Source organism: Hyperoodon ampullatus, assembly GCF_949752795.1.
Source record: "Hyperoodon ampullatus genome assembly, chromosome: 12".
Taxonomy (NCBI): domain Eukaryota; kingdom Metazoa; phylum Chordata; class Mammalia; order Artiodactyla; family Ziphiidae; genus Hyperoodon; species Hyperoodon ampullatus.
Genome location: NC_136925.1, coordinates 49,779,122 through 49,791,860, shown reverse-complemented (window position 1 = coordinate 49,791,860; position 12,739 = coordinate 49,779,122). Strand labels below are relative to the sequence as shown.

Sequence of the window (12,739 nt, the reverse complement as noted above, 5' to 3'; positions counted from 1 at the left end):
TGTTACTAAGGTGTGACTCTTCTGGTCTGTGGAACACTCTGGTAATGAAGGAGGACTCTTCACACTCTGTTTGGAACTTGGACATCTTCTAACCCTATGTATACTCTGGGAATTGTTCATTTTACAGCTCTCAGCTGTTCTTTACCCAGTCTTGTGGAGCTTCACTCTTCAACTGCACAGCTGATTCTTGGCAACCAACTTGACAAAGACTTATACAGATTTCTGGAGTTCTTTCTTTGTTCATCCTCTTCAGTACTCTGATCCACAGATTTTAGTCTCCTCAGCCTCTCTGCAATTTGACTTCCATCTCTTTAACTCAGCCAGACCTCCGGGGCATCCCCCTTCCTGCACAGTGATCTTGAAAGTGATTCAAGGAAAAAAAAACAGGGCCCAAGTGTAAAAGTTACCTCATTAGTTTCCCTCGTCTCGGACATGACGGTCCTGTACTGCCTATTGGCCAGTGTCTGAAAACAGTGTTTTGATACATTTTACCCATTTTTCAAGTTGTTTATGGCAGGAAGGCAAGTCTGTTTCTGGTTCCTCCATCATGACCAGAAGCAGGACTCTGGTTTTTTATTTTTTTGTGTGATTATAAACATAGAAATTTTGGCAAACATGAAATTCTGTGTATCGTTCATGCTCGTTCTACTCCCCACATCACTGATTCAGAGTTACTGTATTCCTATGGTACCATTCCTTTGATTCCATTTCCCCTTGCCTCATTCTCCAAGCCCAAGGGCCTTTGCTGGAGTAAGATTGTTAGCCTCTCTCTGGACTTCCTCACTTATTCTGTACAAAGTTAGGAAAGAAAAATGTTTAGTAGGTGAATTTTGGAGAAGGAATGGAAAATCTTAGATTAGCCCACTTTAAAGGCTGTATTTCCAAGTTAGCCTATCTTTTTATTTTTTTTGTTTTTAAAAAGTTTTTTTAAGTTAACCTATCTTTAGATTATACTCATACCTTTCCTAACGAACAGTCAGGAGAGGCCTTTGGTTGTCTGTCATTGTCTGTGATTGAATATATTCAGGGCAGGGGAAATACTTGTAAGTCTATGTGGCAGGAGATCCAATTTATGGTGCCTAATTTAGCTGTTATAGTGCTAGCACTGATATTTTGAACTCCATTTATCTTCTCCTGTCTACTTTTCATTTGGTTCCAAATTTAGAGGGGGGGGAATAAAGGAACTGTTTCCCTCAAACTTGGTAACATCACAGATACAAATTTTCAATAAGCATATCAAATCACTAAATATTTTTAGCTGTGATGCTGCATATTGAAGAGCTCATGCTTCCACTGAGAGCTGAGGGAAACGATAACCAGAGGTTATGAGCATACAAGGTTGTCTCTTTAGGAGTCTTGCAGGCACTCTGTCTCCAGCTCAGCATTTGTTTATTGTCTCAAATCAAATTTCCAGGTACTAAATTGGGCCCTTTAGCCTTTCTACCAATTGGTAGATTCAGATGCATACCACATTTGCTGCTTCAGAGTTGTTTACAGTCTAGTGCCTGTGCTCTTTTCCTTAGAATGAGATGAAAAAGCAAAATAAAATAGCAAATGTGAAAGGAGAGAGACAGGAGAGCAAGATGAGGCTGTAGAGCCAGAGGGAAGAGGGAAAAGATAACAGGATTTTTAAAAAGCAGGTAATTTACAGAAGAGCTGTATGGACATTCTCTATTTGAAGGAGATGGTGGTGGTTATAAAAGGCAGGCTTACACATGCATAGAAAGAATGACACAGAAGGAAACAAAGATGAAAAACAAACTGCATTTGTCTTTCCATTCATGTGCCACTAGTGATTTTTTATAGCAGTATAACTGACTCTTAACAGTATTATATTAGTTTCAAGTGTACCACATAGTGATTCAGTATTTTTATAGATTATGCTCCATATAAAGTTTTTATAAGATATTGGCTACATTCTCTGTGCTGTAATTATATCCTTGTATCTTACTTTACACCTACGGGGGTGGGGCAAGATCAGTGAAGGGGATTAAGAGGTACAAACCATTAGTGATTCTTAATAGGTTCTAGATAGTTTGTTCTTGGGAAATAAGTAATGTAGATATTCTAAATGGAAACTATAAAACTTCGATTTTAATGCTGTTCAGTTGTCTTTTACCTAACTTATATTGAGATGCATTTAACATTAATACTCTGCTGTTAATAATATAATTTTCAACAAAATTATCAGCTTTGATATTTCTTGTTTAAAGGTTTTGAGAATCTTTATTAAAAATAATAATTTTCTCCTTTGACTAAATCAGTTTCATTTTTCTCTAGATATTGCTTCTGATTGAGGCCATTTATGGAATATTACAGAATCATTCTGGTCTTGATATTTAAAGAGAATAGGTTAGATTAGTACTAAATATCAGAATTATACACTCTTCCAACAAAACAGTTCTTTCTGGTTTATGTGTATATTTATGAGTGTGCATATGTTTGGTATATTTGTATACTCATGATTGTATGAAAGAATATGTCTGTAGCTTTGATATGAGAAGGTTTTTTAGTGACCTAATTGTCAAATATGGAAAGTTACATAAATTATGATTTATATACTTAATCATATAATTTTATATATGATGACCATGAGGACTGTGTGAGGATATGTAGCTGCTTTTTTAGGACTAAATAAAACCAGCTTAGACCATTGGAATGATATGTATGTCTTTTTTGTTGTTGTTGTTGTATACACTTCTTATGTATGTCTTGATTATGCTCAATTATACTCCTATCTGTGTATATACACAGGCATACACACACACACATGCTTTATGACATGTAAGTTTCATGAGGGCAAGTGACCTTGTCTGTCTAGATAAAATAAAATACTTTTTCTGGAACTTGTAACTGTTTACATAATTAAGTTGAATACTTATTTTTCAGTGTATCTAGCATGTTTTGTTAACATAACAAGTCATCTTTCTTATTAGACAATGATCTTGACAAACTACTATTGCACTTCAAAATGTCTGATAAGAAAAGTGAGTGCATAGAAAACTGCCGAAGACAATTTTGCAAAATGATGAAGGCCAAACCTGATATAATCAGTGGAGGTGGTGAGTATGTTTTAATTTTTGTGAGTGTTTTGGCTTGAAGAGTATATTAACAGAAGCTGTGTTTTCCTGAAGACTAGTACTGGCATATCATATCTAGAATACATGATATTAATTCCAGAAGCCCATAGACTTCTGAGAAATTTGTGGTCCTGGAAAACAAAAATTAAAATGTGAGAAATTACTCAGCTTTCTTTTAGTACTGTTTCAGAGGCCTTGGAAGCTAAATCAACCTTTGCCTAGGTAACAGTTTGCTTGGTTTCACCAGCTTTCACCTAGCTATATCATACTGCTATGTTTTTGGAACTTTATTGAATGTTTTGACATGTTTTGAAACTCCGCCACATCTAGCCAAATAAATTTAGTGAATTTTAAGGAAATTTGGTGTGTGTGTGGGGGGATAGCTATGTTGTCTAAACCAGCAAGCAAGTTGTTTTATGTTCAGATATTTATATGTGTGCATGCTTCCTAAAATTATCATGTTTTAATTAACATTATCTTAAATATAGTCTAAGAAAAAAGTTCTAATGTCAATATAAGCTAGATTTCTTGAAAGCTATAATTTAAAAATAATTGTCCTCTTTATCAGCCATGCTTTATGGTTTTCATGTTTGTATCATTTTTATTTAGCAAAATAAAAATAAGTTTATATTTTGTTGGAGAAATTATATTTTCAGGGAATATGATATATATGGGCAAGAAATCAAACATTATTCTCCAAAATTTTAGTGTAAAATGAGCAGTTCACCTGTTTTATACACCCCCAAATATTTTAAAAATAGCTATTAAGAAGTATATATTTATCACTGGTTGCATAATAGAAAATATTTAAAATAGGTTTTGCAAATGCCAAAAGGTACAGAACAAAATGAGAAAGCAGCAGCTTGGAATATTGTTCAGTTTAAACACACTAAGTAAAGGTGTAGTTTTCTGAGTTTCTCTCTTACAGGGATGGTGATAAGACAAGAGAGAAATCACCTGTTCAGTCCTATCCATGACTCTGAAACAACATAAACAAGTAGAACGTTACCATTAAAACTGTGTTCTATTTGGAATCTTGGGGCACTTCCCACAAGATTTGACCTTAGTTCTACATTACTCTGATACCTGTCCACTGTTAGATTTTGAGCTACTTTCAAAAGTAGATCTTGACCTCTCTGCCCAGCAAGGTCTAGTAGGTTACACAAAACTCAGTTACTTTTAACAGCAACTTTATAAGATAGTCCGCATTTTATGGATAAGGAAACAAAAGCCAGGAAATGTTAGATAACGAGCTCAGTTCACAGTGGCAGGCCCAAGAAGTGAATTCAAGCAATCTGAATCAAAACTCGTGCTCAGTATCAGTTTGCGATACTACCTCTTTGCACCTTCTCTTTACTACCTAATGTTTTCCACGTGGGAGGCAAACAACATTTATTAAGTAAACCCAGGTGAGCATAATACTGATTGAGATAGAAGATGATAAAAGTTTTTAATATCTCCAAGTCTCATAGCATACCTGTTTTTTGTCTATAAGCTAAGATGAACTAATTTGGGGGGTAAGCTGCAGAAATACTAAAAAAATAAATGCTTTTGTAAGGCAGGCATGCTTATTTGTCTGTGTGCATGCACATGTACATCTGGCTCTATAAGCTGGTTCAACTTGGGTTTTTTTTTTTTTTTAGACATCTTTATTGGAATATAATTGCTTTACAGTGGTGTGTTAGTTTCTGCTTTATAACAAAGTGAATCACCTATATGTGTGTGTGTGTGTGTGTGTATATATATATATATATATATATATTCCCATATCTCCTCCCTCTTGCATCTCCCTCCCACCCTCCCTATCCAACCCTTCTAGGTGGTCACAAAGCACCAAACTGATCTCCCTGTGCTATGCAGCTGCTTCCCACTAGCCATCTATTTTACATTTGGTAGTATATATTAGTCCATGCCACGCTCTCACTTCCTCCCAGTGTACCCTTCCCTCTCCCTGTGTCCACAAGTCCATTCTCTACATCTGCCTCTTTATTCCTGTCCTGCCCCTAGGTTCTTCAGAACCACTTTTTTTTTTTAGATTCAATATATATGTGTTAGCATACAGTATTTGTTTTTCTCTTTCTGACTTTCTTCACTCTGTATGACAGTCTCTAGGTCCATCCACCTCACTACAAATAACTCAATTTCGTTTCTTTTTATGGCTGAGTAATATTACATTGTATATATGTGCCACATCATCTTTATCCATTCATCTGTTGATGGACACTTAGGTTGCTTCCATGTCCTGGCTATTGTAAATAGAGCCACAGTGAAGATTGTGGTACATGACTCTGTCTTTTTTTTTTTCGGTACGCGGGCCTCTCACTGTTGTGGCCTTTCCCGTTGCGGAGCACAGACTCCGGACGCGTAGGCTCAGCGGCCATGGCTCACGGGCCCAGCCGCTCCGCGGCATGTGGGATCTTCCCGGACCAGGCACAAACCCGTGTCCCCTGCATCGGCAGGCAGACTCTCAACCACTGTGCCACCAGGGAAGCCCCATGACTCTTTTTGAATTATGGTTTGCTCAGTGTGTATACCCAGTAGTGGGATTGCTGGATCGTATGGTAGTTTTATTTTTAGTTCTTTAAGGAATCTCCATACTGTTCTCCATAGTGGCTGTATCAATTTACATTTCCACCAGCAGTGCAAGAGGGTTCCCTTTTCTCCACACCCTCTCCAGTGTTGATTGTAGATTTTTTGATGATGGCCATTCTGACTGGTGTGAGGTGATACCTCATTGTAGTTTTGATTTGCATTTCTCTAATGATTAGTGGTGTTGAGCATCCTTTCATGTGTCTGTTGGCAATCTGTATATCTTCTTTGGAGAGATGTCTATTTAGGTCTTCTGCCCATTTTTGAATTGGGTTGTTTGCCTTTTTGATATTGAGCTGCATGAACTGCTTGTATATTTTGGAGATTAATCCTTTGTCAGTTGCTTCATTTGCAATTACTTTTTCCCATTCTGAAGGTTGTCTTTTCGTCTTGTTTACGGTTTCCTTTGCTGTGCAAAGGCTTCTAAGTTTCATTAGATCCCATGTTGAATAATAGGTGGTGAGAGTGGGAAACCTTGTCTTGTTCCTTATCTTAGGGGAAATGGTTTCAGTTTTTCACCATTGAGGATGATGTTGGCTGTGGGTTTGTCATATATGGCCTTTATTATGTTGAGGTAAGTTCCCTCTATGCCTACTTTCTGGAGGGTTTTTATCATAAATGGTGTTGAATTTTGTCTAAAGCTTTTTCTGCATCTGTTGAAATGATCATATGGTTTTTCTCCTTCAGTTTGTTAATATGGTGTATGACATTGATTTGTGTATATTGAGGAATCCTTGCATTCCTGGGATAAAACCCACTTGATCAGGGTGTATGATCCTTTTAATGTGCTGTTGGATTCTGTTTGCTAGTATTTTGTTGACGATTTTTGCCTCTATGTTCATCACTGATATTGGCCTGTAGTTTTCTTTCTTTGTGACATCTTTGTCTGGTTTTGGTATCAGGGTGATGGTGGCCTCGTAGAATGAGTTTGAGAGTGTTCTTCCCTCTGCTATATTTTGGAAGTTTGAGAAGGATAGGTGTTAGCTCTTCTCTAAATGTTTGGTAGAATTCACCTGTGAAGCCATCTGGTCCTGGGCTTTTGTTTGTTGGAAGATTTTTGATCACAGTCTCAATTTCAGTGCTTGTGATTGGTGTGTTTAATTTTCTGTTTCTTCCTGTTTCAGTCTCGGAACGTTGTGCTTCTCTGAGAATGTGTCCGTTTCTTCCAGGTTGTCCATTTTATTGGCATATAGTTGCTTGTAGTAATCTCTCATGATGCTTTGTATTTTTGCAGTATCAGTTGTTACTTCTCCTTTTTCATTTCTAATTCTATTAATTTGAGTCTTCTCTCTTTTTCTCTTGATGAGTCCGGCTGATGGTTTATCAATTTTGTTTATCTTCTCAAAGAACCAGCATTTAGTTTTATTGATCTTTGCTATTGTTTCCTTCATTTCCTTTTCATTTATTTCTGATCTGATCTTTATGATTTCTTTCCTTCTGCTAACTTTGGGGTTTTTTTTTTTGTTGTTCTTCTTTCTCTAATTGCTTTAGGTGTAAGGTTAGGTTGTTTATCTGATAATATCAAAGCACTAGTAAATCACTTAAAAAAAAGACATATACAGCCTGCTATAAGCAGAAACAGACATTAAAGCTCATGAAAGAAAGCATAAGAGGTGCTATGATGATGAAAGCCTGCAGCCTGAAAGGAGGATCCCTAATGGCTGATGCTAAAGGGGCAAAAGCATCAGTTCCTTTGTTTTTCCACTCACTTTAACCTTGTGAGCACCATCATATATCGTTATTGGTCTAGGCTTAATGGCATTCTTCCAGTGGTATTTGCCCATCGTGTGGTTCTGTTACCAAAGCTCCTTTTTTCATACACCCTCTTCTTGGCATAATTAACCAAGGGAAAGAGGAATTCAGCACAATTTCTAATCCATCACCTTCTGAATCCTTCTGTGCTTCAGCTATACCATAACAACTCAAAGTTGTTGTGTACCCATGGACTTTAAATCGGCCTGTCTTCTATCTACTTATGGCTATAAAGCAGTTGTACTTGATACAAGCAGATAATTCTCTAAGACTCAATATTAATCACATGATGAATAATATAAGAATAAAGAATGATTTCAAATAGGCCAAGAATAAAAAAATTTTATGTGTGGTTGTCTAATTTATATGATGGAACTTACATCCAGCCTTTAAGGAGTCTAAATATTCATAATGAAAAAAGTACAGAGATGATTTCTACTTTTAAAAGATGGAGTAGTTGATCTTTCCCTTTTCCCTCATGCTGTGTACAGCTAAGATTTCTGGATATCATCTTATGTTTTATATGTGACTCTGGAAGATGGAGAGAAGGCAGACTGGCTAGGGACCTTGGGACCTAAGGAACAACTCAGAGGTGATGTTTCTTGGGTTTTCTTTTTGCCTTGTATATCCTGGGCTGAGTACTTAAGATTGCCAACAGATGCAGGAAGAAAAATGAGGGCTGGGCAGTAAAAGCCTGCTCTCTCTAACCAAAGGACCAGGAGAAGTGCAATCTACCAAGACAAAATTTGTAGATAGTGACCACTTTAATCCAGACAAACACCACTTTAGAAAATATTGCCAACAAGACTTGGGGTTCAGCCTGGACTTCTGTTCTCACCTGCCAGTAATGAGGCACCCCTGCCTCTCCCTGGTAGGATGGTATCGGAGGAGACCTAGGTAGAGAGTTAGGAATTTCACCATCACCCAATGATAATAAGGCCAGCATCTCTCCTTCCCCTCCACACATGTATTTGTTTCACACATGAAACAAATTTTAAAATACAAAGTGTCAGCAAAGAAATATATAAAGAAAATCCAAAAGGAAATTTTAGAACTGAAGAATTCCATTCCCAAAATAGAAAGCTCAATGGATGGGCTCAACAATAAAATAGAGGGGACAGAGGAAAGAATCAGTGAACTTGTAGATATTAAGAGAGGAAATAGACTGAAAATTTTTTTTAAAAAAAGATTGAATCCCAAAGTCCTGTGGAACCATAACAGAAAATCTAACATTTGCATCATTGGAGTCATGGGAAGAGGTTGGAACTACAAATGTATTTGAAAAAATGATGGCTGAAAACTTTCCAAATTTGGCAAAAGACCTAAGCCTGTGGATTCTAGAACCTCAGAGAGGGTAGACCCAAAGAAGTCCACACCAAGACACAATACCGTTGACCCTTAAACAACACAAGGTTGAACTGTGTAGGTCTACTTATACACAGATTTTTTTTTCAGTAGTAAATACAGTACTGGATGATCTGAGGTTGGTTGAATCTGTGAATGAGGATAAGGAGGGCTGACTATAAATTATATTGGGTTGGCCAAAAAGCTTGTTTGGTTTTTTCCATAAAATAGCTCCAGTAGCACTTAGTTGTCTTTAACTTCATTTGAAACAATTTTGTTAGACTGTATTGTGACAGCTGTCACATCAGCATGCATTTAAAAAAAACATCAAAATTGATGAATTTTTGTGTAGCCATTTTAATATTGAAGATGAAAGAAAAAAGCCACATCTTCGGCTTTATTTCAAGAAAGGTAAAAACCCAACCAAAATGCAAACAAAGGTTTGTACAGTGTATGGAGAAGGTGCTGTGACCGATCGAACGTGTCAAAAGTGGTTTGCAACGTTTCATGATGGAGATTTCTTGCTGGACGATGCTCTAGGGTCTGGTAACCCAGCTGAAGTTGATAGCGATCAAATCGAGACATTAATTGAGAACAGTCAACGTTATACCACACCGGAGATAGCCGACATACTCAAAATATCCAAATCAGGCGTTGAAAATCATTTGTACCAGCTTGGTTATGTGAATCGCTTTGATGTTTGCGTTCCACATAAGTTAAGCGAAAAAAGCCTTCTTAACAGTATTTCCACGTGAGATTCTCTACTTAAATGTAATGAAAACATTCTGTTTTTAAAACATTGTGATGGGCGATGAAAAGTGGACACTGTACAATAATGTGGAACAGAAGAGATCATGGGGCAAGCGAAATGAACCACCACCAACCACACCAAAGGCCCGTCTTCATCCAAAGAAGGTGATGTTGTGTATATGGTGGGATTGGAAGGGAGTCCTCTATTACGAACTTTTTCCAGAAAACCAAACGATTCCAACAAGTACTGCTCCCAATTTAGACCAACTGAAAGCAGCGCTCGAAGAAAAGCATCTGGAATTAGTCAACAGAAAATACATAATTTTCCATCAGGATAATGCAAGACTGCATGTTTCTTTGATGATCAGGCAAAACTGTTAACAGCTTGGCTGGGAAGTTCTGATTCATCCTCCTTATTCACCAGACATTCCACCTTCAGATTTCCATTTGTTTTGGTCTTTACAAAATTCTCTTCATGGAGCAATTTTCAATTCCCTGGCAGACTGTAAAAGGCACATGGGACAGTTCTTTGCTCAAAAAGATAAAAAGTTCTGGGAAGATGGAATTATGAAGCTGCCTGAAAAATGGCAGATGGTAGGGGAACAAAATGGTGAATACATTGCTCAATAAAGTTCTTGGCGAAAATGAAAAATGTGTCTTATTTTTATTTTAAAAACCGAAGGAAATTTTTGGCCAACTCAATACATGATTTTTGACTGTGCAGGGGGTTGGCACCCCAATCCGCCCGTGTTGTTCAAAGGTCAACTGTATAATCAAACTTCTGAAAATTTAAGACAACTCTTAAAAGCGGAGAAGGAGAAACAACACCATAGCTACAAGAGAAAATCAGTGCAAATGACAGTGGACTTCTCCTCAGAAAAGATGGAGGGCAGAGGAAGTGGCATGACATTATTCAAGAGCTGAAGGCAAAGAACTGTCAACCTGAGCTCTGTGTTTTTTGAAAGTAGCCTTCAGGAATATTGAGGAAATCAAGACATTCTCAGGTGAAAAATATGTCACCAGCAGACCTACCCTAAATAAAGGAATAAAGGAATTTTTCTATCTCTGTCATGTGCCTGCAACCTCCTGTTAATCTATAATTGTACAAACTTTGTTTTAAAAACAAGGAATGAATATAAACTACTTGAGAACATTGAGAAAAATAGTCTGTGCTTATAATTTGTATAAAAAGTGAACATAGTTGGATGTGGTGAGATTGTAAAGTGCTTGAAACACATTAGTAGAGTTCTGACTTCATGGAGGGTAGAGAGATGAGAATTGTAAGTTCTGAATAGTGAAGTGTTCAGGAACAAACATCTGGTGGTTACATGAAGGATGGTGATTGGGAAAAAATTGCACGCATAATGTAATTGTCTTGTGATCTGGTGATGTGCCAGCAGTGATAAAAGATGAAAGAATTAAAGAGTGAATCCTGGAGAAATTTTGCATGTTTACAAACATTGAACTTTTTGGAACCAGCTGTTGCTGTGATGGCAATGCCAAGGGAGAAAACAGTCAATATCCAAGTATCCCTGAACAAGCTGCCTTCAGTTTTTCCTCATCAGTAAAACCCATGTCCTCTTTTATTATATACGTATTATAAACCTTGGTTTCATAGTCTACTAATGTCATAGTCCAACCCTAGGGAATAAATATAATTAAAAGGACATCTCCTAATTTAAAGTCCTTTTGAAATTCCAGGTCTGTCATTTAAAATAAAAATCCACTTAAAACAATATTCTATAGTTTACTTTCTGGATAGTAATATCCTGGAGTTAATTTACTCTTGAAGTTAAGAAATGTTTTATGTGAATTAATTTCCTTGAGTCGCAGATAATGGAATTTTTAGTGAATTGACAGATACTGAGTCATACTGAGACAGCCACTATAGTAATTATGCAGTTTAGCTACACTTATGTTTGGTTAGTTAGAGAGATGGTACCAATAAATTGTAGCCATGGCTTCAATTACCATATATGGATTAGTTTTTAACATTGTTCCATGGCTGTAGCTTATCCCTCAAAATATTTGGAAGTGCATAGTGCTGTTCATATGGGTTGCTGGGCAAAGCAAAAATATTGGAATCAGCAGAAATTCAGAACCTTATCTAGGTAGTTCAGTGATGTCATCCTTGTATAGGATGCATAGAATTACTTTATAAGCCTCCAATATATTGATCTAATAACATAATTTCATATTTCAAGATCAGTGCTTGCTGGAAAATAGTATGCTTTGCAAAGTATGCAGTTAGTCTGGTGACTCTTAAGTTTCCAATCATATTGTGTTTTAGCAGCCTCAAAGATGTGTATTTTGTCTTCACTAACATATGTTTAGCTGTCTGATGGCTAAACCTGATTTCAGGCATTGGATTCAAATAACTGTTCAGCAGTATGCTGTTACTTTTTCCCATTAACTCAGCCACTTTGCTTAAATGCATAATTTGTAACAAACATATGGTTGTGCTAAAATGAGAATAATTATAGTTGAGTTTTAAATGGACATTTCCATTTAAAATTTTTATATAATCTTTGTTACTAATGTATATCTCACACCTTATTAGGAATGATTGTATCTAAATTTCATCGACACATTCTTTCTGAAAAATTATAATCTCAAGAGACAGCATTAGGTGACTTATAAACAAACATGTAGAAGTTGAAAGCTCTCACCTAAGGGCCATTATTTACATATAGGTTCATAGAAAAAAAAATTTGAATGATTTCTCTAAGAGTGGGAGAATTTGTGCCTACGTATGTGAAGATAGAACCAATCTAAACAACTATAAGTTTAAATAATCTACAATACTGGTGTCCCTTCTGATCCTCGACTATTGCATTTTCATACTTTTAAATATTCATTTCAACTTGAAATCAGAATATGAATAGAGTTCCATGAATAAAAAATTTCATTTTTATCTTGAGATATAGCTCAAGCTATATCATGAGATGTAGCTTGTTAGACATATAGTTGTTAGAAAGCATATGTTATTCCTCTTTGACTTTACATTTTTGACATGTTGACTACTAATTTTCCTTCATGAATTATATCTTTAAAATGCACTTGGATGTGAAAAAGGGTGCATTCAGTTAATACAGGTCATAATCAGAATCCTGAATATAACTAGGGCACAATTTTAAAAGGTGACTAAAACTTACTTTCTGTAAGTGTAAGCATATCAGTTACCCTCCAGATATATTTCTTTCCAGCAAAAATAATTCTAGATT

At 36.4% G+C, this 12,739-nt stretch overlaps 1 protein-coding gene across 2 annotated transcripts in view; it reads left to right on the top strand.

The window, feature by feature from the left end:
• The window catches only part of TBC1D32 (TBC1 domain family member 32), a gene marked incomplete at its 5' end in the record, with an annotated part of 177,787 nt that overhangs the window by 122,219 nt on the left and 42,829 nt on the right, over positions 1 to 12,739 (top strand). For both annotated transcript variants that reach the window (XM_079716346.1, XM_079716345.1), the window contains one exon: positions 2,937 to 3,062. In XM_079716346.1, coding sequence (XP_079572472.1) covers positions 2,937 to 3,062 — 126 coding nt within the window. The remainder of the gene's footprint in view (positions 1 to 2,936; positions 3,063 to 12,739) is intronic.